General features: G+C 36.4%; 1 protein-coding gene across 1 annotated transcript in view; it reads right to left on the minus strand.

Moving 5' to 3' along the window:
- MRPS27 (mitochondrial ribosomal protein S27) overlaps nucleotides 1-27850 on the minus strand; it is a 96083-nt gene that overhangs the window by 51863 nt on the left and 16370 nt on the right. The window contains exons 3-4 of the mRNA XM_049865383.1: nucleotides 21585-21655; nucleotides 17142-17200 (exon numbers count right to left, since the gene is read on the minus strand). Coding sequence (XP_049721340.1) covers nucleotides 17142-17200; nucleotides 21585-21655 — 130 coding nt within the window. The remainder of the gene's footprint in view (nucleotides 1-17141; nucleotides 17201-21584; nucleotides 21656-27850) is intronic.

The following is a 27850-nucleotide window of genomic DNA, read 5'->3' on the forward strand; positions in this document are numbered from 1 at the left end:
TGCTAGGTAGTAAGAAAATGCTAAAAGGGTGACAGGCACACATCAAAACAGCACAGGAGACAGCTGGAAGGGTCTCTCACCGACCAAATCTGGGACATTTGTGCATCAAAATAAGTAATGGATTATAACTCACTGATTAAAATCTGGAGTCCTTATGACAGAAATAAATACCTGAATAAATAAATAAACAGTAGAATGCCAACTAAAATATAAAAGGAATGATGCACTTAGAAAATCATCAAAAGATGTCATTAGTGGGTCAAAGTTTGATGAGAAACACAGTATGTACATAGTTTCAAAGTATCTCCCCACAAATTACTTAATTACAAAAGGAAAATTTAGTACAATTACAGTGAAGAAATCTAGTAGACACCACTTTAATAAAAGGATCGTAATGGACATGGCCAACTAGGATGGCCCATCAGCACATGCTTCCATAAAATAATCCACAGAGGACACAACATCACTTCTGTGGTACTCCTACCCAAAACGTGTAACATGAATCAATTCCCTAGGAAATATCAGAGAAACCTAAATTGAGGCACATTCTACAGATTAACTGGCCTGTACTCTTAAAAATGTCAAGGTCAAGAAAAAAAAAAAAAAAAAGGTTGAGGACCTGTTCCAGATTAAAGGAGACTAAAGAGATATGACAAGTAAGTGTAATGTGGCTTGGTTTCCAGACAAGGGACAAAAAGCCATAAAGGACATTAATGAGACAGCTGACAAAATTTGAATACTAATTGTGTATTAGATTATAGTATGGTATTACTGATAAATGTCCTGATTTTGATCATTGTACTGCAGTTATGTAAGAGAAACGCCTAAGTAAAGTGCCAAATTATCAGTATCCATATACAGTACCCATGCAAGTCGAATGTCTACTAGTTAACAAGGTCAGCTTTCTTCTTCTGAAACCTCCGTAAGTAAGGAGCACATGCCAACCATCTGTTGTTATCCAGCATTTGTTGCAGAGCTGATGAAAGTTACACCTAGGCTCAAGCTGGGATATAAAACAGCCATCCTACAGATTGTTCCTCCTCAAGCTCCAGGCTGAGAAATAAAAAAGCTCTGGAGTTTAAGCCTTAGTCTTTGCTTTTTTCCTCTCAAAAGCAAAACAAAAGAATGATATGTCCCCATCATTCTTCTTCCTCCTTGCCCACACCTCCCCCCCCCCAAAAAAAAGTTTAAGGACAGCGAAGTAGGTGAGGATACACAGAAAAGGCTGGCAAACTAGGACCCAAATGTGGCCCGATTTTTAAACTACCCAATTTTTAAAACTAACATAGCAGGTAGAAGACTTCTATTATTAGAAGGCCTGCTTATACAGTTGGCCCTTGGTGGACTTCGTGAGGGTTCCTACCATTCCCTAACTGTTAAGAGTGGCTCACTATGCGTAAGCTGTTCATATTAACAATGTAGTTTGTGTTGAACACCATTTTTTACCTGGGAGTGTGAAATATTGGTATGTGCTAGGCAGAGGGAGCCTATGTGACCAGCCCCCAGTAAAAACCTAGGGCACTGAGTTTCTAATGAGGTTCCCGTAGAAAACATTTCACCTGTTGTCAAAATTCAATACTGGTGAAATTAAGTGTGTCCGGTGTGACTCCACTGGGGGAGACAGAGAGAGGGGGAACTTTTGGAAGCTTGTGCTTGGTTTCCTCCAGACTTTGCCCCACCCACTTTTCCCTTTGCTGATTTTGTTTGATCCTTCTGCTGTAATAAGTCTTAGCTGTGAGTCCAACTGTATGCTGGGCCCTGTGTGTTCTCTTAATAAATCACTGAACCTGGGAGGGACTTGGGGGCCTTCGACACAGGTTAGGGGAAAAAAGACAACAACTATGCAACAGAGATTATGTGTGGCCTGCAAGACCTAAATTATTTACTATCTGGCCTTTTAGAGAAAACTTGCTGAACCCTGGTACACATGAAAAAAGTTGGACTAGGAGCTAATGGTACTTGTTGAGTGTGGATAAGGAACACATGAGTACATTATACTATTCTGTTTACTTTTTTATATATTTCAATTTTCTCATAATAAAAAGGTTTTAAAAGAAAAGCATTCTAAGGTTGTATCTTTTGTGATATTAATATATTTATTATTTACATATTAGGCTTATCGTGAACATCTTATAATATTATCTAGCATCCCTTAGAAGCTACCCCGTTCTTATATGACCTTACCTCACAGCTGATTGATACAGGGGTAGTCATCTGGCCCAAGCTGGCCCAAACATATTACCCTAATATTATTGTCAAAGTGGACTCTGACCCAAGCTGGGCCATCAGTTCTACATTAAGATTTTTCAACGACGAAGTGAGAAAGAATTAGCCTCAAATATGCTCCAGTAAATCTGCAACAAATGTGAAAACCAATTGTTCTGACTGGTAAGAGAAGAGACGAAAACACCATGAACAATATTCGACATTCAGAAAAGCACAGAGAACATAACACCCATGAACTGGACCACCTACCTTCATCAAATTCTAAAACTGTCACATTTGCTTCATACTTTTTTCCTTTTAAAGGGATAGAGCATTACAGTTAATAGTTGAACCCCCCATATACACTTCCTGATCCTATTCCAATTCCACCTTCCTTCTTCACAGGTAAAAGATATCCTGAACTGTGATTACTGAGATTATTAGTGCTTATCATTCTTGACCAGGTTTTTAACACTCTTAGGAGCTGTGGTGGTACAGTGGTTAAAGCACTCAGCTGCTTATCAGAAGGTCGGCAGTTTGAACCCACCAGCCTATTCCATGTGAGGAAGAAGTGGCAGTCCGCTTCTGTGAAGATTTACAGCCTTGGAAACCCTATGGGGCAGTTCTACTCTGTCCTACAGGGTCACTATGAGTCGGAATCGACTTGACCGCATATTATGCTTTAAACATGTACCCATATAAACTATAGTACTGCTTCGCATGTTTACAAGCTGCATGAACTATATAGTTCTTCACCTTGCTTTTTTCACTCATTATGTTTTTGAGATAACCATGCTGATACGTATAGTTCATTCTTTCTCACTGTTGTATGGCATCCCACTCAAAGAGTCCACCACACTTTAATTTTCTCTTTTCCTGTTGATGGACATTTAAGTTGTGTGTAGTGTTTACTATGATGAACAACACTACAATGAACATTCTTGTAACTTAATCCTTGGACATGCCAGAGTTTCTTTAACATAAATACCTAGAAGTAGAATGCTGAGTAGAAAACCACATACACCTTCACTTTTAGTTCATTTGACAAACTGGTCTTTAAAGTGGTTATATAATTTTAAACTCCCACCAGTTGTGAATCCAAGTTCCTGTTGCTCCTCTTCTTTGCCACAATTATTACTATCAAACCTTTCCATTTTTGCATCTGGTAAGTGTAAAAATGTATATCATTTTAATTTGTAACTTTTCTGATTATTAGTAAGAGTGAGCATCTTTTCATATATTTATGTCCATTCTGGCTTCTTATTCTGTGAATTTCTCTATTGGAATACTTTATTGATTATCCAGATGTATTCTGAATAATGTTTGTCAGTTACATGCACTGCCAATCTTTACCATGGTCTTTTGTTAATGGTGTCTTTTGTGGTTCAGAAGTTTTTAATTTTAATGTATTAAATTTAACAATCTTTTAACAGTTATGATTTTTGTGTCTTGTTCAATAAATTCTCCAGTGCTCCCAATGTCATACAAATATTAATATTTTCATATATTGCCTTCTAAGCTTTATGTTTTGCTGCTTCTATTTAGGTCCTTAACCTATCTTTAAAAAATGTTTATGCATGCATGTGTGTTTTGATGTGAAGGGTTAATATTTTTTTCATATAATCAATTGTCCAAGCACCATTTATTAATTAATCCATTCTTTCCCTTTTGATGTGTGATACTTTCCAGATTCCATATATGTGTAAATCCATTTTGGGGCTCCCTATTTGGTTTTTTTTGGGTACTCTATACACTGGTCTATTTTTCTCAGTCTAAGCCATCTCATTTTTAATTACCACGACTTTCTAATAAGTCTTGCTATCTACCTGGTAGGCCAATCACTTTTATTTTAGTCTTTTAAAAACTGTTTTATTTATTCTTTCATTTGAATTTCAGGATATTCTTCTCAGGTTCCACAAAAATTCTGCTGAGATTTTGGTTGGAACCGCATTGAATTTATAGATGAAAATTGAGAGTCAGTTTCAACTAAGTTTAAAACAAATAAAATGGAAAGGTATCATAAAAAGTCTGGCACTAAAAAAAAAGTGAGCAGTTTTTCCTTAAAAATTTTTTTTGTATGTAAGATGTAAAAAAATTAGTAATTATTTTTTAATAAGCAAGGAATACTTTAAAAAAATTACAGACAAGCTGTATATTCTATTTTAACCTGCAGAACCATAGCAGTTAGCCTAGTTCCCCACATAACAGTAGGCTATACAGTTAGAAACTTACTCAGTTTCCTACAGCTGAGAAAACAAAATAATAAAATAAAACAAACAGCGGAGAATGCTGACAACATTAACAGCTTTAGTTATTCTAAGCTGCTCTTGGGCACTCCAGCTATCAGAGCTAAAACCACGGGAAGCAGCACCTGAATTTCTATTTCAACTGTTTAAATGTGTTCCTGTCATGCTGCCAGTTCTCAGAACAAACCTCTCTTTTAGAGTCTACTACTTATTAATAATTGATTCGATAACATCGTGTCAGAGATCAGTTTGGGTGCAGGATTCTCCTGAGAATCATCTTTAGACTTTTCCTTCTCCACAGATGGGAAGCTGATGAGTTTCTGCTGCCCCCTTCTGGTATTTAGCTGCTGTAAACTCAGTGATATGAGTATAATTCTATGAGAGCTTCAAATAGTTGTCCTTTAGGATGAGGCAGCCCCTCCAAAAACGTGATGCCCCTTCCAGCTGGGAGCTGAAATACTAGTGTTCATAACGAACAAGGATAATGTTCATTATCCTTGAAGCTCCAATAACCCTTGTACCTTGATAACTTTTGGGTAAAGGATGGCAAAGATGGTTGGGGAATATAGTCTTGGAAACCTAAACAAACTGGGGTTCAGAATACATTTTCCCTCAGGAGAGAAAGTATGGGGAAGGAATATCAAGACGTTAAAATCTAGTATAGCCAATATTAAAGCTAAAATTTATTGAGAGCTGACCTACTTTGTTCCAAGATTATCCTAAGCACCATTTTAGTGTATTAACTCCTTTAAGTCTTATAACTATTCTAAGACACAGGCACTATTTCAATCCTTGCTTTAGGGACGAGGAAACTGAGAGAGACTATAAATAAGTCATACAGCTAGTAGATGGCACACCTGGGGTTCGAATCTAGGCAACCTGGCTCCAGAGCCCATGCTCTTACCACTCACACTAGACCACTTCTCAAGTACGAAAAAATAAGAAAGACATGATTTTGATCAGCCAAAAGACAAGAGACTAAGGTAAGCACCCTTGGATAGACAAAATAAAATTCTGTAGAAGGATCAAGGGAAACAGAGATCACATTCAAATGGCAGAAATCAGGGCAAGTTTATGGATATGGCAGAATTTGGAATAGGCCTTAAAAGACAGATTGTATTCCATTAGAAGGAAATGGAGGGAGGGAACGGTATACTCAGACAACAGCAGTCTACTGGGCTGGAGTCTGAAAGCACTTTGTAAGTGTGCCATGCATGTTAACTGCTATTACTTGCTATTAGCAAATGGAGGACTGTAATAATCTGCATGTACGAGATCCATAAAGTTTTCATTTTAACAAATAATTTCAGTGTTCTTCCATCAAAACTTCTGCCAGGGCATTTAACAATGAAGAATAATGAGATTCAGCATCTATCACCAAGCCATGTAACAGCCAGTGTAAAATAAATATACTGTTCACGTACTATAAGGGAAAGAGTCCTGGAGTTGGAAGACCTGCCGGCAGAACTATGAAATGGTGACGCCATTTGCCTTGAAACTGGCATTGTAATTAACAAGAAGAACAGAATAGACTTCAAAATATAAAATCTGACTGGCAAAAACAAATGTAACTTGAAATCTATTACGAACACAATAGCAGCCAAGATCACTAAAGAAAATACACATCAAATACTTCTAGCTCCCAAATGTCCTCTTGCCTAGACACACGGCATCTGGAAATGCTCAAAAATTTATTTGCCTTTGGCCTCAAAAATCATGATGCAATCAACCGAAACTTCTGTTCCCACAAATCTCTTCTTGAAGCTTCTGCTTAACTACTTATCTCTCCCTTAAGTATTGTACCAGCTCCTGGAAAGATCTCTTAATTATCTTTAAATCAAAGTGCCTTGCATACAAAAGTCTACTGAAGTCTCTGTTTAATAAATATGACTATATTTTAGTCTTTTTCGCTGCCCTACAGCTGCAGTTCCTGATACCTTGATCATGACTTCAGAGTCCTGACAATAGCCAGTAGGTTTTTTGGATCAAAGATTTTCATACTACAGAAAAAGAATTTAGAATTCATTTTTTATTTGAGGCTGTAAGAGTTTTTTTTTTTTTTTTTTTTTTTAGCTTTAATCCACAATGGATTCTACAGTCTTTAGAATGGGATTATTTTAGTCCTCTTCTTTTTAATCCCAATTATACCCAAGGTATCAAAAATATGTGCTTTACAGCACTGTCCTTCTCGGCACTGGGAAAATAAGATTGGGTTCCAGCATTGCAGCCTCCAACTTCCCAGGCAGCTTCCAAGGGCAATGGTGGGGAGAGGTGGCACACTCGTAGCTCACAGACCCACCTCATCCAGCCTTCACCAGGCACTGCTTGTAGACACCTGGGGAGACAGGGACTTGGGTACTGCTGACAGCAAAAGTTCTGGGAAGGGAACATTTTTATCTGCATGCCTAGCTCAGGATTCCAAAGGTGGAACTACGTGTCTTGACATTTTTGTGTTTATGGTGCAATTGTGAATGCTAGAACTTTTGGGGGCTTACAAGATCAAATGTACTTCTCCTCAGGATTCATGCTATCTTGTAGCTGTTTGAGAGGAAAATTCCTTGCTCTGTGTTCTCTTATATCCCACCCATGAAGCAAAGTCCTCATATGTTTCAGCAAACAAGCACCAGGGGCTGGCAAACTACGGCCAATGGGGCAAATCTAGCCTGCTGCCTTTCTTCAACAGCCCATGAGCTAAGGATGGTTTTTATACTTTTAAATGGTCAGGGAAAGAAACAGAAAAATATTAGTGACATGTGAAAATAATTATGAAATTCACATTTCAGTGTCAATAGTTTTATTGTAACACACACACACAAATATGTGCTTTGTGAGCCTTTCAGAGAATGATGACAAGGAAATGTCAAATACATATTGCACAAAAATTAGTTTCCTGGAAAATGTGAGTGAACATCCAACTTTCTCACCTCAAGAAATCTATCAAAAGTATTTACAATAGGAGCCCTGGTGGCACAGTGGTTAAGAGCTCAGCTGCTCACCAAAAGATCGGCATTTCGAATCCACCAGTCGCTCCTTGGAATTTCTACAGGCAAGTTCTACTCTGTCCTGTAGGGTCACTATGAGTCGGAATTGACTCAATGGCAATGGATTTGGTTTGGTTTTATCTACAAATAAGATATTAAATGAAGCCTTACCCCAAATTCGTAAGAGACGAAAAAATGTTGTTTAATTTTACATTAGTTTTTCTTTTGATATTTGTGGTTAAGGTGGGAAAATATCAATCAGACAGTTTAAGTGAACGAAGTTCCGAGTGAGAAACTAAACAAAGACCAGAACTGCACACTTCCAAAGTCTGAGGCTTCTGGGGATAAGTCTAGTTTCTATATCAGTGAGACTTGAGAAACACAGAATTTTAAATATGGGAAGTGTCTCAGGAGGTATCAAGGTCATTTGCTTAACTAGGAAGTTGACTCCAGTGAGTTCACTGATTAGTTTCAAGTCACAGATCAAAGTGGGAACTAAACTGGTCCTAAAATCCAGGACATCTTACCGTTTCCTCCCCTTCTGACACCTTCAGAGTCTCTTCAGTACTTTTTTTTCCCCATGATAATACATTTTACTGTTGAATTTCTTTATATGCTAGGTTTTCTCCAGATTTTATTAACTCTATGTCATTTTGTTAAGTTATTTAAGTATTCAGTGAGTATATATCTTCTGGTTTATTACCAAGACTGCCTCAGGAAAAAGGGCTGGCACAAAAGATACGAGGGTCTAACTGATGAGCTTCTGAACTTGAAGTCAAGCCTTTATTCACAGCTACAGCTTAGACTTGTCACACAGCTCTAAGGAAACTGCTTAGTCTTCCGAGGCTTCATTTTCATATATTCTGAAAGTTGGCAGGATCTCAGAGATTACCTAGTCTAATCACCAGTTAGTGCCAGGACAACAGGAAGACCTCAAGGGTACGTTTTGGCAGGTGTTCTTACACCAAAGGTCTGTGGTATTCCTCACAAACAGTCCAAGTGTGGTCAGTAGTCAACATGTGATGCAGCAAACTTGAACATGTGTATGTGTAACATGAAAGGCAAAAGAAAAACCCACCTTCTTGCTATTGTCTAAATACGTTTCCACTTCAGCAATTCTATGAATGGACTAGCCATTTCCTCATTAACTGAGGTTCAATTTCCAGTTTGTCTTTGACCAACTCTGTTTTTTGTCTTCACATTCAACCTGTCATTAGTTCTGTTGATTGATTTTTCCCCTCCTATGTACAATTTTTTATGTACAATACCTATCTCTCTTCATTTCACTGTCAACCGCCATAGGAGAGGATTTTTATTACCTCATGCACACACAATTTCCCTCTAACACTTACCCCTTTCAGTTCAAAGCCCACCCTGTTATTCACCATCCTGAAATACTTTTATTATAAAAAACTTCTCAAGAATCTGATAACATCGTACCTTGAAGAACCTTTAAAACATTTTTTTTTTAATAAATAGCATACACCCATGATATAAAATTCAAAAAGGTACAAAAGATAACTCTGTAAGAAGTCACCTAAATTTCTTCCCTAGAGGAAACCAAGTTAACATTTTTTGTATGAGTAGTAACAGTTTTTGTGTGTAGGTGTGCATTATTACACAGACATTCTATGAACTATCTATATCTATGTATACGTGTGCATACATGCACATAAACACACATGTATACTAAATATACATTCAGATGCATCAAAGCACATACACACGTATTACATACACACACAATACAGTGGTAACATACTATACAAAGTTCTGCATCTTGCTGTTTTCGCTTAATGTCTGAAGTACAAATACAAATAAGGCTGCCTCATTCCTTTCAGTCACTGTACAGTATTCCACTGTATGTCTGTAGAATAATTAATTTAACCACATCTCTATTGTTGGGCATAATGTTTTACTTTTTGCAACTGATACCTTTGTGCATATGTTATTTCATGTAAGCATATCAAGAGGCTCAATTCCTAGAGGTGGAATTACTGGGCAAAGAGTATGTGCCTTTGTAATTTTGACAGATGTTGCCAACATTCTCTCTATAGAAACTGAGCTAATTAATACATCCAATAGCGATATATGATAATGACAGATTTTAAACTCTCACCTCTTCCCTGCCTGCATTTTATTCCCTCTGTAATCTGCCTGCCTTATTTCTCACTTCTCCCTCGAGAGGCCCCATCGTCTCTGGTTAGAACAGTCTCCTGTCATCCCCATGAAGCCAGTTCTCACCCTACTCTTCTAACTTCTATACTGCCTGTTCTGTCCTGAATACTACCCCCTGTTTCCTCTACTCATCCAATCCTCAAGGCCATCTCAAGTTCTAACTCTTTTATGAATGTCTGCTGATAATGGCATCAATTCTTCCTCTTTTAGCCTGTCCAAAGCAGATTTTATCTAAAACACACATTGTGGTACATAAAAGCAATCAGTTTGCCCATTTATTATACCCTAGGTTTGGTTGATCCTGAATGGTTTCATGTATCTAGTTATCCCCAACCATAAACTATAATCTTTTGTTGTACTGAATATACCACATCCTTCCTTTGAGCACACCAAAGTTCTATTGAGTTAAAAAATGCTTGTCTTAAGCCTTCTATTGGCTTCAGAACTTCCCTTATAAACAGAGCTGAGAATCATGTCTTATAGCCATGAAATCTATCTTAATTTACTTCTATCTCAAATTCTGCTGGGGTTTAAATTAACCTTCAGTAGAAAAAGAATGATTACTGACTTTCACAAAATCAATCTTCCTTCATATCACTTGCAATCCTCCCTCTTATTCTTCTTGTTTCTAAATGTATACTAGGTATTCAATACATACTTCTTGATCTTATTTCTATTTTCCCTACATTAGTAATGTATTGTGTATGTGTGTGTTTATACATACATATATATTAGGTATATTAGAAGACAAACACACACACGTATACACATATACTAGAGGAGAACTGGACACAATGAAAGATCCCAACCATGTGGGCGGGGTAAAAATGTTTTTTTAATGAGTTTGACAAGCTATTAAGTTTGCCATTGTAGTCATTAAAATGGAAGCTTATTTACTGTTATAACCTAAAGAAGTATGCTATGCTGTATCTAGCACTTTTTAAAGCAAATATTAATTGTTGAGGTATCTGTAAATAAAATATAAACCAACAAAACCAAACCCAGTGCCATCGAGTCGATTCCAACTCATAGCAACCCTACAGGACAGAGTAGAGCTGCCCCATAGAGTTTCCAAGGAGCGCCTGGAGGATTCAAACTGCTGACCCTTTGGTTTTCAGCCGTAGCTCTTAACTACTACGCCACCAGGGTCTGTATAATAAATAAAAATTGCCTAAATTTTTCTGTTTGGATTTTAAAATTTTTACTGTGATTGATCCTTCTACTATAGCTTTTTTGGCAGTTAAAAATTTAACATTTTTTTCTAAGAGGTTTTTTTTTTTGGTCACTAGCATCTACTTATCTTCCAGGTGTAGAAATCTCGATTTTGTAATCAGATTTGAGAAGAAAGTCATTAAAGCAACCAGTCTAAGCACCTAGAGTTCTTTTGAAAAACAAATGTACTTTTTGTAAAAAATGAAAACGTCAAAACAAATTTTAACAAAACATATCAATTTTATGATTATTTAATGTTGTATTTATTTTAGGGACTACAGTGTGCCAAACAAATTACTAAGTAGACAATATCCAGAGTCCTTGGGTGGTATAAACAGTTAAAGCACTCAGCTGCTAACTGAAAGGTTAGAGGTTCAAGTCTACCCACAGGTGCCTCAGAAGAAAGGCCTGGTGATTTATTTCCAAAAAATCAGCCATTGAAAACCCTCTAGAGCACAATTTTACTCTGACACACATGAAATCACCGTGAGCTGGAAACAACTTGACAGCAACATTAAACAGTACGTAGTGTATTTATGTATTCTAGCAATTTTTCTTTTAATAAAATTTGTTGTACTGTTAGTATGAATTGTCAATCAGGAGACAGAGATAGCCTCATTATACAGAGTTGTTCTTTATTATGATTCAGATAGAAGTCTATTTATGTGACACCTCAACCAAAATTTTATATTGTCTTAGGATCTCTCAATCCAGTGGTAATATTATGATAATCAGCATGTCATAGCAATTCTAGATTATCCATAACAATGGGAAGAATCATGGATATTTCAAGAAAGCTGATGAACTGAAATGTAAATATGACCTAGCTTTAGAACGCGTTTTCTTTCATTTTTTTAACACTGGTAATTGAATATGGATGCATCCAATGTTCTGGGAATGCACAATGACTTAAAGAAAATGACAGCTGCATTAAAAAGACCTCGTTCAAAAGGAACTAAAAATCAATCTGCCTCTCCCATCTTGCTACAGTTTGCTGAGAAGTGATGGAGCCAGTTAGGCGGATTCTCTTCTAAGTCTGCTGTTTTCCTTGCATCCATTTCCCATACCCAGGAAGGGTCTGGTTTAAATGACCCTCCCTTGTAATTTCAGCTAAAGTAAAGACGGAGTTGCCAACTAGGTCAATATAAGGCTTTAGAAAGAAAAGAATAAGAGAATGTCAACAGGTCAATGAAGAAGAGACACCCAAATCAAAGATTCAATATAAACAATCTGCTTCTAGCAATCAAGAACTGAAAATGTCTACTATCTACTCTCAGCTCCTCAGTGGGGGGGAACAATATAATTCCAATAATCTGTGGCTTTGTTAACACTTAAAAATACTGACTAAACCATGATGTTAAAAAAAAGGTAAGCATCAGCTTGTGGGACAAGAAAAATTAAATCTGTTAGGCAAGTGTTTCTTCTGTACTGTCCTCCTCCCCAGGAGGAAACACAGTCCAAAACCAGACCCACACATATATGAACACCTGATTTTCAACAAAGGCAATTCAATGGAGAAAGTTCAAATCCTAACTCCCAAATGGTGTTCAAGCAACTGAATATTCTTATGCAAAAATAAATAAATTAACTTTGATTCTTACCTTGTACCATATAAAAAAAAAAAAACCCAAAATCAAAATGGATCATAGACGTAACTATAAAACCTTAAACTATAAAATTTCTAAAAGAAAACAATGGAGGAAATCTTAAGGCACTAGATTAGGCAAAGATTTCTTAGATATGACACCAAAAGTATGCTCAATAAAAGGAAAGATTGACAAGTTGAACTTTATTAAAAAAAAAAAAACTGCTCTTCGAAAAACAAGAGAATGAAAAGTCAAACCACAGACTGTTAGAAAAGAATTCTCAAAATGCAATAAGAAGAAAACAAACAACTCATTATACAAGGAGCAAAAGATATGAACGGACACTTTACCAAAGAAGATATATGGATGGCAGATAAGCACATGAAAACATGCTCAACTTCTTCAGCCATTAGGGAAACACAAATTAAAACCACAATGAGATACCACCTATTAGAATGGCTAAGTGCGTTGGCAAAAATGTTGACGAACTGAACTGCTGTTGGAAATGTAAGATGGTATAACCACTTTGGAAAAAAATTTGGCAGTTTCTTAAAAAGTTAAACACATACCTACCATATGCTCCAGCTATTTCACTGCTAGATATTTACCTCCAAGAAGTGAAAGCATACATTTGTACATGAATGTTCATAGCTGCATGAACTAATATGGACTCCTAGGACAAGAGACTCCTGGGGACCTATTCACACCAGAGAAAAGTTAGGTGGAATGTTTGAGCCAAAGGCAGGATAGACCCCCTTGAAGGTTCGCTTCCACGCCCTACTGTGACCGAGCTCCAGGCTGAAACACTAAGACCAGTGGGAAGAGAAGTGCGAAGTTTAAAGGAAGGAGGCTGAGAGTTCTAATACTAACTCATCACAAAACTCCCATGGGTCTTTGGCAAGGCATGTACTACACCCGTGACAATCTGCTATTTTCTAATAAAGAGCCATTAGTAGTAACAGACTATCTCCCAGGTCTTTGGTAAGAATCAGCAAATAAGAACTAAATAAAGCATCTGAAATGTTAAAGTATAGAAGTGTTACTAAAAAAATACTCTAAACATCCTTTATTTCCCATTGGGCTCTTATTCTTTTCTTAATAATGCTCAAACATAACGAGATCTGGCAATATGCTGACGGAGAAATTTAAAATATCCTTTCATGGCTGTAAAACATAATCTCTATGGCCTCAAACGAAAATTACTAGTGTTTTAACTCAAGCATGCTGTTCCCTCCTAATAAACTCCCGCCTCTCCCTCCCTCTACAGGCAGAAATGGATTCCTGCGACATAGGCCTGAGGAGTAGAGCTCTCATCTCCCAAGGAACCATTGGGATATTTTTGCTTATTGAAAAATGAAGCTATTTTGGTGCTCCCTTTTCAGGCTGGCTGCCAACCGGGACCAGGAGACATGCAGGCTGCCATCTGCCTTACCCTAGCTATTCCTGACCTGCCATCCGCCTCCAACTAGGGATGCCTGGTATCTGCCAGGTCAGCTAAGCAGCTGAGGAAAGGTGCTGCAGGCCAAGGTAGAACGTGGACAAATGTGTTGGCAGCAGTCAGTTTGCCATGCAACCTTGACTTGCTGTCATTACCATGTGGCATGCTATTCTCCATGACAACGCAGAGAGCTGTATTCTGAGAAAAACAGGCCTTCCCGTGGAATTCTGCACAGTTTCTTCTTACTGTATGACAATTAATTCAGCATTCCCCATATTTTTGCTAAAAACCAAAAGGATAATTTTAAAAAGTTATATTTTTAATATAGAGAATACATGCTGTATATGTTATAAATTTCTATTATTTACCCTTCAGGGATTATCATTATGTTGCAGATTAAATAATCAGTTCTGATTATTGATGCTCTTAAAAAAAGGGAGCAAGTTTAATTTCATGCATCTTTAAGCTTGCAATGGTTCCAAAATGATTTGAAAGCCTAAATAAGCCTTTAAAAATGTAATTTGCAAACACTGTGAATGAAGATGAGGATGCCACGTGGAAAGAAGAAATTTTTATGGCTCGAGTTCACATTTCATTAATGCAGCAATCAAATACTAATATAGGAATTGTTAAAGCTTGTTATAACCATGAAAATAACGGCTTTTACTGATGCCACAATTTTACTGGTGACACGCAGGTTTATCTCCCCAAAATGGAGACACAGAGCTGCCTCAGGGGCACACTTGTCTGTGTGTGCACAGCACTCATTGACTTGAGTAGTCCTGAGCTTAGAATTAATGACTAAATAGTCCAGCAAAGAGATACTGATAAAAGCAAACTATACATAAGCTTCCATTATTCACCATAAAATAACATTGGCCTCTAGCTGACAAGTTCCAAAAGAAAATCTATCATAGTAGGGAAAGCTAAGATCGTGGTTCTTAAAAAAATAAACAGCAGCAGCAGCAACTGAGATGGAGACATCTCCATGACACAAGCTTAAAAAGCAAGGTATTAATTATGTATATAAATATACATACACATATATATCACCTTTTGTGTTTAAAATAGGGGACAGGAATGGAAATGTTTACACTGCATATCTTACTTTGAATTTTAATCATGTAAATGCACTTCCCATTCAAAAAATTAAATAAAAAATACACATATGATTACACATATATGTCTGTATATGCACAAACTAATAACAGAAGGAGAGTCAAGAAACAGTTGTCTTCAGAGGTGAATAAACACGACTGGGAATATGTTTTTTTTAAAAAAAAAGATCTACTTTTCATTGTTTGTTTTTTTATGTTGAAAATTTTAAACCATGCACCTGAATTACCTTTCCAGTATAAAACACTTTAGTTAAAACCAAAACTATCAGTTTAAGAATATTATTTATGGTTAAAGAAAATGCTGAAAGAAATAAAATAAGCAACAAACAAAAATCAAGCGATGAGAGAGGAGAGGTAGAAGCTAGTTTATGTGCACTACAATTCATTTTTTACAGCAAGGCAGCAACAGATATTGTCTAAGGACTTAACAGACATATTCCATCAAAGAGAGCTCTTTGTGTATACTGTTAAGGTTCATGTTGGTAACAATTAAAAGAACAAAAAATCAGAACAATTTAAAATAGTTATCTCAGCAAAATGGGGTTGGAATTAAAGAATGGGAAAGGGTAACTTTTTCTTTTTAATAGTACTTTCTTTTTACTGTTTTAATTCTTTCCATGTCATTGTATAGCATTTATAATTTAAATAAATAACCATCCTTGTTTAAAAAATATACATATGCACTTAAAAACCTATCATTGAAACAGATTTATGAAAATAGATAATAGTGTGAAATGAAAATATATTCTTATTAGATCTTAATGTTAATTAAAAAAAAAAATATGTGTATCTCGTAGATGCCTAGTTACCACGAAGTTATAACAGTTCGTGTTTAATGAACTGGATGACTTGGCTAGGGTAATGAATGATACAATGTTATGATATGCTATAGTATTTTATCCCTCTCCTTCTTACCTTCCACTGTTATTAAACAGATTGGATTTAATAAGTAAGATTTCTTTCAATTAATTCTAGTCAGAACAAAGACCGTATAAAAGGTCTATATTTAAGGGACCTCACGATTTAACCATGGCACTCACTACAGTCAGTAAACAATATAGTTTCCAGGGCAAAAAAAAAGATAGCCAATTATTTTTTCCGTATCCTTTCTTACCCTCCACTGGGAATCCATAATTAATGTGTTTTGAGAAGAAACAGTGGAACTGTGTTAGAACAAAGAAACCTAGCTACTCTTCTAAATCTTATCATAGAAGTCTTACATTTTTTTTTTAAGGAACCTTGACTCAAATGCTTAACACAGTCTATCAAAAACTTTACGATAGGAAATATGATTGAAATTTTACTTATATTATGGTTCTAGTGAAATATTTGTATTTATATAAGAAGCCTAAATATATGAAAAAATTAACAGAATCTGCTAAACCAGGAATATTAATAATAGAAAAAAAGGTGGAATATTCAAGATAAAACTAATCTTAATTTATATATGAATTATATGCAGAGTTCTAATCAATGAATAACTAATCGCTCCTTCCCTTAAGATAACAGCTTTACTGCGTTCCTAATAGAGCACAGATATTTAATATTTTAAATTCCATTTTATAGCCAAGAAAGAGAAGCTAAAAGGAAAATGGCAGGGCAAAGAGAATGTAAATGGGTATTTATCAAAAATGAACAGTAAAATGTCTTTTAACTAAAGTAGAAACCAATGAGAAGCTTCAAAATACAAAAAAACATGGAAAAGTACCAACGGCAGAGGAAGAACTGAACACGCTGTTAGAAACTGAAAAAATTATTTGAACTTAAATGACTCACACGAATCTTTCTACAGATAAGGAAAATGAGGCCAAGAAGTGGAATGAATTTTCTAAAGCCACATAACTACGGAGTGACAGAGACAGGCCCTGGGCCACGGGTCTCTTGATTCCCAAGACAGTAATTCGGAAAGAACAGCATATACATTGGATAGCCAGGAGATACAAGAAAAAGGCAGAGACAATGTCTTGGTACCTGACTACAGAAAACATACTCTGGCTAGCCCTTTCTTGAAATGCTGCATCTCAAGACTGATGGGAACTTAAAAAAAAAAAGCCTGAAACCAAGAGTCTTCTGGTATTTACATATTTATCCATTAATATTTTAAACAGCAAGATGAAGACAGCTGTTTGCAAAGATCCATATTATGAGTATATAGCTAAACGAAATACAAATCTTACTTGTAAAGGTAATATTCTGCATGGTCTATTTCTTCTCGAGATGAAATGTTGTCTACAAACTAAAAGAGAGAAAAAGAAACCCTAGATTAAGTACAAATTATGCCATACATTAGGCCTAGCTGACACACTGAACTTAAAGAAAACACCTATTTTATTGGAACAATGTTCACATGTTGCGGCTCCATCCTTAAAACCCTTTTATGCTAATGTAAACAAAGAATATACAACAACCTTGAACAGAAAAACTGACTGAAAGCTAAACATGAACCCTGCTCTGAACAAGAGAGTTTCTCATGCTATATTTGTAACTGCTGTTGTTAGGGAACATTGAGTTGGTTCCGACTCATAGTGACCCTAAGAACAACAGAAGGAAACACCACCTGGTCCTTTGTTATCCTCATAATCCTTTGTTATGCTCACAGTTGTTGCTATGTTTGAACTCACTGTTGGAGCCACTGTGTCAATCCATCTCACTGATGTTCCTCCTCTTTTTCACTGACATTCTACCAAGTATGATATCCTTTTCCAGGGACTGGTCCCTTCTGATAACATGTCCAATATATGTGAGATGAAGTCTTGCCATCCTTGCTTCTAATGAACATTCTGGCTGTACTTCTCCCAAGGCAGATTTGTTCATTCTTCTGGCAGTCCATGGTATATTCAATATTCCTTGCCAACACCATAATTCAAAGGCATCAATTCTTCTTTGGTCTTTTTACTCATTGCCTAACTTTCACATGCATATAAGGTGATTGAAAATACCATGGCTTGGGTCAGACGTACTTTAGTTTTCAAGGTGACATCTTTGCTTTTTAGCACTTTAAAGAGGTCTTTTGCAGCAGGTTTGTTCACTGTAATACGTCATCTCATTTCTTGACCGTTGTTTCCATGGGTGCTTATTGTGGATCCAAGTAAAATGAAATCTTTGACGACTTCAATCTTTTCTCTGTTTATCATGATGTTCCTAATTGGTCGAGTTGTGAGGATATTTGTTTTCTGTATGTTGAGGTGTAATCTGTACTGAAGGCTGTGGTCTTTGATCTTCATCAGTATTTCAAGTCCTCTTCACTTGCAGCAAGCAAGGTTGTGTCATCTGCATTATCACAAGTTAATGGGTCTTCCTCTAAACCTGATGCCACGTTCTTCTTCATATAGTCTAGCCTCTCAGATTATTTGCTCAGCATACAGACTGAATAAGTATGGCGAAAGGATGCAGCCCTGATGCACACCTTTCTTGATTTTAATCATGCGGTATCCCCTTGTTCTGTTTGAAAGACTGCCTCTTCGTCTATGTACAGGTTCCACATAAGCACAATTAAGTGTTCTGGAATTCCCATTCTTCAAAGTGTTATCCATAATTTGTTATGATCCACACAGTCAAATACCTTTGCATAGTCAATAAAGTACAGGTAAACATCTTTCTGGTATTCTCTGTTTTCAGCCAGGATCCATCTGACATCAGCAACAAAATCCCTTGTTCCATGCCCTCTTCTAAATCTGGCTTGAAATTTCTGGTAGTTCCCTGTTAATGTACTGCTACAATCACTTCTGATTTATCTCCAGGAAAGCTGACTTGTGTGTGATATTAGTAATATTGTTTGATAATTTCTGCATTCTGCTGGATTACCTTTCTTTGGAATGGGCACAAATACGGATCTCTTCCAATTGGTTGGCCAGGTAACTGTCTTCAAATCTCCTGGCATAGTTGAGTGAGCACCTCCAGTGCTGCATCCCCTTGTTGAAACACCTCAATCGGTATTCCATCAATTCCTGAAGCCTTGTTTTTCACCAATGCCTTCAGCGCAGCTTGGACTTCTTCCTTTAGTACCATCGATTCTTGATCATATGCTACCTCCTGAAACGGTTCATCATTGTCCAATTCTTTTTGGTACAGTGACTTAGTGTATTCCTCCCATCTCCTTTTTATGCTTCCTGTGTCAATCAATTTTTTGTCTGTAGAATCCTTCAATATTGCAACTTGAGGCTTGGATTTTTTCTTTAGTTCTTTTAGGTGAGAAATGCTAAGCCTGTTCTTGTCTTTTGGTTTTCTAATTCCAGGTCTTTGCGCATGTCATTATAATACTTTACTCTGTCTTCTCGAGCCACCCTTTGAAATCTTCTGTTCAGCTCTTTTATTAGTTATGTTTATAGTCATTAATATTTTCTTTTATCTTTTCTCTATATTCCACATTCCAAATACATGGGAACACAATGGCTGAAAGGATGAAGGCTTTGATGGCTAAAAAAACATGGCCCAAGAGATGAAAACTCAAATTTTCATCCAAGAATTCAATCATGTAATTATTTTTCCTACTCCAATTTAAGTTCTGCTTATGAACCAGTCAATCTGTGATTTCTCTACCAACACAATCTCCCTTCGTACCATAACACTCCTGAGTATATTCTTTAATTATAGATCAAATAAACAAATAAAAAGGACTATTACAAGGATGGATTCTACCCTGAAGTAGAGGCTCAGGGGCAAAAAAGATCAAGTAGGAGATGATACATGTTGGGAATAAAATTAAAACCTCACAAAGAGGGAGAGGGAATAAAACAGGGGACTTATAGACCCTGTCCTAAGTTCTGGCAATAACTCAATCTCACTCATCAGGCTCCTGAAAAGGCTCACTATGCCTCTTCCAAGTCTCCCATTCCAGGACTTCGACCCATAATTTTTCCTGTTCTGTTTATGGCTCTGGATCACTCAAATTTAAAAAATTCAGGTCTCTTCTGGTTTCATTTTTTTGGCCATGACTGAACTAGTACAAACAGGTTCAAAACCCTGCTAATGTCCCCATACTGGAAAGGAGGAAATTGAGAGAGGCCATGCTACTCAATGTCACAAAGTAAATTCATGGTAAAGACAAGACCAGATATATTTGAGGGAGTCATAAGAAAAGAATTTTGATGTCACAGGGATCTGGGTTTGAACTCCAGCTTTTCCACTTGTGAACTGTGGAACTTGGACAAGCTATTCAATCATTCTGAGCCTTATGTATAAAACTGAGAAAACATTTATTTCAAATGGCTACTGTAGGAATTAACAGAGATAACGTAGGTTAAGAACCCAGTGCAATAGCTGGCATAGAAGATGTTAAATAATGATTACTAAAGGGTCGCTATAAGTCGGAATCGACTCGACAGCAGTGGGTTTGGTTTTTTGGTATAGGGTCTTTATGAGTCAGAATCAACTCTAAGGCAATGGGTTTGGTTTGGTTTTTATCAATTACTGTTCCTGATTCTTAGCCTAATATTATTCTCCACTCCATCACTCTATAGCAGCTTAACATTAACATGCATTCTTTATAGACCTTCTTAAAAAAAAAAAAAAAAATTTTTTTTTTTTTTTTTAGGTAACAAAAACACCTCTAACATTAACAAATAAATAGTATTACTTTGAAAAATGCATCAACTCTTTAAAAAAAAAAATCATGGTATAGTAGACCAGAGTATCATATCCTGGAAAAATATTAAGATAAATCAGACATAGAAAAGTGATTACTGACATCAGAGTGTGGTAAATTTATTACATTTTAATTCAGCCAAAGACATTTGCTACCTGTCTTGGTTATCTAGTGCTACTACAGCAGAAAAACCAAAACTGGATGGCTTTAACAAAGAGAAATTTATTCTCTCACAGTCTAGGAGGCTAGAAGTCTGAATTCAGGGTGCCAGCTCCGGGGGAAGGCTTTCTCTCCTTGTTGGCTCTGGGGGAAGGTCCTCATTATTAATCTTCCCCTGGTCGAGGAGCTTCTCAGCGCAAGGACCCTGGGTCCAAAGGACGCGCTATGCTCCCAGTGCTTCTTTCTTGGTGGTATTAAGTCCCTGTGTCTCTCTGCTTGTTTCTCTTTTATACCTCAAAAGAGATTGGCTTAAGACATAATCTAATCTTGTAGATTTGAGTCCTGCCTCATTAACATAAAAGCCACTGATCCCATCTCACTAACATCATAGAGACAGGATTTGCAACACACAGGAAAATCACACCAGATGAAAAAATGGTGGACAATCATACAATACTGGGAATCATGGCCTACCCAAATTGATACATATATTTTGGGGGGACACAATTCAATCTATGACACTACCTCACCATATCTATTAGTAACTGCAAAGATATAACATACTCTGGAAAAATATATTTCCTATAAAGGGTATTGTTTCTTTATACACCCTCATCTATATAAAGGGAAACCCTGATGGCATAGTGGTTAAGAGCTCAGCTGCTAACCACAAAGGTCAGCAGTTCAAATCCAACAGCTGCTCCTTGGAAACCCTACGGGGCAGTTCTACTCTGTCCTACAGGGTTGCTATGAGTCGGAATTGACTCGATGGAAACAGGTTTGGTTTTCTGGATCTACATAAAGAGGCTTTCTTCCATTCTTCCTTTTTCTTCTTCTTTTAAAAAAAATATATATATATGTATTTAAATTTTCTTACCCGTGATATTGTCAAAGAACTAACAGGTAACTTTCTCTCATATGTTTTATCCATTAAAGATGCTAGATCAGCTGTGAAGACAAAGAAGAAAAAAAGACTCTTGTTAAATAGACATATTTCCTAAGAAAAATCTAACAGAACTCATGCCAGATGGTTGCCAACATTATGAAATTAATATTAAAACAGACGCTCTTTCTTGTTCTTTTTTAGAAATTATTTTTATATAAATTAACAAGAATAAAGGAATATTAGGGACATTTTTAAAACGATTAATTGGAGTAAGGATTATTGAAAAATCCTAACATATATTCAGTTTTTAAAAATGAAGTATCTCTGAAAGGAGACACAAGTGTGCCACGGGAGGAAGCCAAGGGAGGCTTACACATTTATTCCTTGTACTACGAACCAGGTAAATATACCAGCTGTTCGAAAAAATTAAAATTTATCAAATGACTTTTATACATTCTCTGAATCAACCAGAAAGGCACCCTGGCGGTCCTTAATGATTTTCAGCCTGAACTATTCCTATTTTGGTTCATTTTAGCAGAACATCCATAGGTATACTTGGTATGTCTGAAATTACACTTTTATTTCAGATTCCATATGTAGATATGCCTGCCTTGAATCCTGCCTTTAACTCCAGACTTGTATTTCCAACTGCACGAGGCATCTCCATTTGGGCATCTAATAGGTATCTAAACATTATATATCCCATTAATTCCCCAACCTTCTGCCCCAAACCGGCTTTTCCCCAAGCTTTCTCACCTCAGTAAATGGTAACATTAACTGGTTTACTCAAGCCAAAACCTAGGTGTCCCTCTTGACCCCTGTTCTTTTTCACAATCTATAACCAACCTGTTGGCAAATTTATAGGCTCCACATTTGAAATATAAATATATATTCCTCATCCCCTCCACTGCTAAGCCATCAATATTCCTCACCTTGCTTCAGTTATTGTCTCTATCCTTCATATAGTCTGACCGATCCTTTTAAAAGGTAATCAGATCCTGTTATTCTTTTGTCTCAACTAGCCAATGACTTCTCACCATACTTAGGATAAAATCCGAAATACTTTTATGACAAATGTCTACATAATCTGTCTCTTACACAAGAAGTAAAATTCATGAAGGCAAGAACTTAATTTATTGATATATTTTCAGTCCTGAGGAAAATGCCATAAAAGGCGCTCAGTAAATATCTTAAGAAATGAACAAAAGGAAGGAACAAAGAGGGAAAGAGGAGAAAAAGGAAGGGAGAAAAAATAAACTGCTTGAATTTCCAAGTTATTTTTCACTCCCCGGTGGAAAAAATTAGTATTAAGCAATAAAGAGACACTCAAGAGGTAATCAATTAAAAAGTTTTTGCTGAAAAACTGTTGCTGGGTATTTAGTACTATAATATAACTACACTTTTTTTTTTTTTTTTTTTAACACATTCTAACCATTTTTTTCCTCTCTCCTATCCCAGGACAGGAGCCCTGGTGATGCAGTGGGGAAGTGGTAGGCTGCTAACTGAAAGGCCCGCGGTTTGAACCCACCAGTCTCTCTGCAGGTTGCTCTGGGTGGGAATCGACTTGACGACAACAGATTCCCTAGGACAATTTTCTCAATGACAGTAGCTACTAGGGGAAAACAATTTTGCGAAACCCCTAAAACCTGATATAATGCAAAAGTAATTAGTGATTTTTTTATGACTGTCTTAAAGGAACTGATGCCAGGTTATTAAAGAATATTAAAAAAAAAAAGTTCCTAAAACCTGTTCACACTAAGGCAAATTAATAGTCTTAAATCTACTTGCTCACAAAATAGATATTAAACAGCTCTCTAATGGCTCCAAATCTTCACAATCACTTCATAATGAAGGCTCTTGTTTGGAGATGACAGGTAATTATGGAGTCAGCTCGCTTTACTCAAAGTTTATACCTTAACGAAAAAAGGCAAGATAAGAATCCACTAGTTTAATTAACTAAAATCACACAGGATTCTGTTTCCTTGTGAGTTTCACACAGCACAGAAATGTATAACCAAACACTGGGCTGAGTTAGCTTCACTGGTCACCTCTGAAGTGTGCTAACTCATGGTTCCATTTTAACCCTTCATACCAAGGCATCTTCACACCAAGGCCTCTTCAGTCAAGTGAAATCAGCTAGGACCTCAAAAGACAATAGCTGCAGGACCTGGATCTTATGAATAACATTTGCATATTGCAAGTCAGAGAAAGGTTTGCTGCTAAATGTAATATGTGACCAATCACCGCACATTAGAGCACTGACGTGATGAATGAGGCAGAAAACTGCACAGAGCGGGGATGGCCAGCAAAGCTGGGGCAGCTGCGGCACAGAGGGCAGCGCTGCAGGCTTCTGGACTCTGCTGCGGCAAAGTGACACTTCACATTTCAGTGAGGGCCAGCAGACGTCCAGGTTTTGTTTATGGGATGTGCCAAACGACATGCTTTCTTGCCTTCCACTCAGCTACTCAGGAATACATATGGCAGCTGGTGGCTGAGGACAACAAAGGCTAAATGGGAAAACTGATCTGAAATTTTTATTTTTAACAAAACTTAAGCTGTATAGACAATATGAAAGTATGCCCCAAAATGAAATGTATATATTTTACATATGTGTATCTATGTATCTCTCTCTATATAAATATACATATAAACACACATATAATAAATGCATATAAATGCCCTTCTTGCTTGAAGGCAACACAATACTGTTGTTGACCTAAGGACATAAAATATCAGATTCCTAGGCCTCATATCTAGAGCCTAGAGAGTGATTCTGATTCCATAGGTTTGGGGCGAGGCTATGGGAATTCAAAATTTTAAACAGCTGCCCCCAGGAGACTGTGATCAAGCCAATCAAGCACTAGAGTCAGTTATGTTTGAGAATGACCACAGAAGGAACACAAAATAAGTCTTTGATATTAATACTTAGCTCAAAGAGGATATTTTATGGAATTCCGCTTCTGGAATAAGGTAGACTAAATACCATTTTTTAAAAATTCTCCTATACTAAAAATAAAACACTCAATAAAATATTTAAAAGATTTTTTTCCAAATATATGACCGAGCTTTCTAAAGTGCAGATGTAATTGTCAGAGGCCAAAGGTATGTGGGAACACAAACCTTGAGTATCTAAGGGAATAAGGAGGGTAGCAGCTACCCTAAGAGTGTTTGCAGATTTCCAGTGACAGAGACCTTCAATTTTATCGGGGACAGAAGATAAAACCAAGGCCTTTGTAAGATGAGAAGCTGTTTCAGAGGTCTTTAAGTAAAGCCAGGACCACCTAGTGCTATAAAAAAAAAAAAAAAAAAAGCTATACCTATAGTAAAAAGCTGAACTACAAGAAAATGCACCTTGCAAAGGTAAACAAACAGCAAGTACAGTTGTCCCCTAAGGTTTCTCTAAACTACAAAGTCAACCCATATGCCTCTTTAGGTTGTTAATTCACGCATCCTACGCGAGCCCTGGTGGAATAGTGGTGAAGAGCTACAGTTGTTAGCCAAAAGGTCAGCAGTTGGAATCTACCAGCCACTCCCTGGAAACCCTATGGGGCAGTTTTACTCTGTCCTGTAGGGTCACTATGAGTTGGAATGGATTCAATGGCAACTGGTTTTTGGTTATGTGATCCAAAATATACCAAACTGAGAATATTGTCTAAAGTGGTCTTGATTTGAAAGTGCTCTCAGGAACCTAGGAAAAGCAAACACAGGGTGAAAGAAAGAAGCCAAACAAAACAAGAGCACATGCTGTATGATTTCATTTACATAAAATTCTAGAAAATACAAACTAAACTATAGTGACAGAAAACATTTCAGCGGTTGCCTAGAGGCTTTCAGGAGGAGGGAAAAATGTAGGATGACAGGATTAAAAAGGAGTAGGAGAAAACTTTGGGGGTGACAGATAAGCTCATTACCTTAATTGTGGTGATGATTTCAAGGACATATATATATGTACTACGTCAAAATTTATCAGATGTAAAGTATACCTCGGCAAAGCTGTAAAACAGAAACTCGATACATAAAGAGCAAGTGAGGCCAAGAATTAGTAAACTGAAAGGTAGATCTGAAAGAAATTACCCAGAATGCAACAAAGACATATAAAGATGGAAAATATGAAAGAGGAGTTAGGAGATACAGAAGACAGAATAAGAAGGTCTAATATACATTTGATTGAATTCTCAAAAAAAGTTAATAAAGAGAATGTGGAAAAAAATATATGATAATAGCTGATAATTTTTTAGATTTGATAAAAGATACGAGTCTTCGGATTCAGGAAATACATAAAGTCAGGTCAAATACCTAAAACTGAAGTCATACCATAATACATTATACTTAAAGTGAAGAATAAGAGGATCCTAAAATAAGCCAGAAGGAAAAGATAACTTACAAAGAAAACACAATTATACCAACAGGTGTTTTCTCAATAGGAACAACGAAAGCCAAAAGATGTTCAAAGTAGTAAGAGTAAATACTATCAACCTAGAATCACACACACAGCAAAACTATCTTTGAAGAATAAAGGCAAAATACAGACATTTTTAGACAGACATAAACAGAGAATTTACCAGCAACAAAAAATCATTAAAGGGACTTCTAAAGGATGTGTGTTAGGAAGAAGGAAAATGACCCCTAAAAGTAGACTTGAGATGTGTGATGGCTAAGATTGGAGAGTAATATATCGTTAGGGGTGTGTGTGTAATGCTATCTAAATATACTATCTAAAAGATAGCAGAATGTGATTAACATTAGAATTTAAGTTAAATATACACGTTAAAAGTTATAGGATAACCACCTTTAGAAGAGTAGAAATAGAGTAAATAATTTCCAGATAAGTAGAGGGGTTAAAAACACACAAACACAAAAACGAACAAACAAGAAAGGTAGGACAATTCAGGAAGTAATGACAGAAATAAATCTACTTATATCAGTAATCATAAAATGACAATGTAAATATGATACTTTCTAGTTAAAAGGTAATGATTATCAGACTTGTTAAAAATACAAAACTAGCTATATAAAACATGGACACAGAAGAGTTGAAACTAAATTCATGGAAAAATACGGTAGACAAACTAGTCAAAAAAAGCTGGTGCAAGCTATGTTAATATCAGACATAATAAACATAAAGACAAAAAGCACTATTTTTCACAGATTAGGTGGGTCATTGCATTATAGGAATATAAATTTAACCTGCTGTATATCAAAATAATACAGCTTCAAAGTGCATACAATTCTCAGAAAAAAAAATGGCAATCTCCCTAAGCCTTGCAAAACTAGTAGTAGAGATGTGCTGTAAAAGAAGCCTCTTATAAGAGCGTGGATCTGTAGGCTAAAGTTGTGATGGGGAAGGTCCCTATAGGAAAGATGGAGCCTCTGTTGAAGCCTGTGGGCCTCTGGGGAGAAATCATAGACAATTTCAGTTTTTCATGATTTGTAATATAACTGTACATTATCTTTACCCATTCGGTCAACACTAGCTCTAAGTTATGGCCATATCTGCATCTTGCCTAATTTACGTAATAAAGAACTACATACGAGGTATTATTGTACTTCCTAGAAGTGGCCTTGGAAAAGACAGGCTGAAATTTTATTTGTTTATCATATTTTAAAAGACAAATACTAACTATAGCATGCATAGAATAAAAGGAAGTAGGAAAATCTAATACAGGAACCGATTTGGATATAGATTTTTAGATTTCTTCCTATTTGTCTGTCACTGGAAGCTTTAAAGCAAATGGATCCAAAAAAGGAAAAATGTAAGAGCCAGTTTTGTGTACCTATATACTAAGCAAATAAGAGTACAAAGGACAAGTCAGTCCCATCTCTAGAATAGCCAGCAGACAGTAAATAGGAACCCTAGTAAATGAACAGATGTCACAGGGATGCAAATATCGACCTGACAAAAGTTAGGAAAGCAGGCTTCAGAAAATCTCCATCAGGCCCAAGAGCAGGATCTGAAAAATTACTGCACCAAGCCAAACATTTCCACCACTGAGATGACACAGCAAAACTAAACTTCAGTTAATGGGAGAAATGTCTGTCAGAGAGGACTATAGTGCTTGGTTTCTGCCTGAATTCAAAAATGTCAATGGTATAATACTCTCTCTGGATGTGGTAAGTGAGTAAAAAAAAAAAAGCAAACCAAATCAAAATATGTCCCTTACTTTGTAATAACTTATAAACTGAAAAAAATCAGAAAAAAAAAACTTAGTTCAGTAGGAATGAAGAATCTAATTCAACTCAAGTCACCTGGGCTCTTG

The sequence above is a fragment of the Elephas maximus genome, chromosome 2, assembly GCF_024166365.1.
Source record: "Elephas maximus indicus isolate mEleMax1 chromosome 2, mEleMax1 primary haplotype, whole genome shotgun sequence".
NCBI lineage: Eukaryota > Metazoa > Chordata > Mammalia > Proboscidea > Elephantidae > Elephas > Elephas maximus.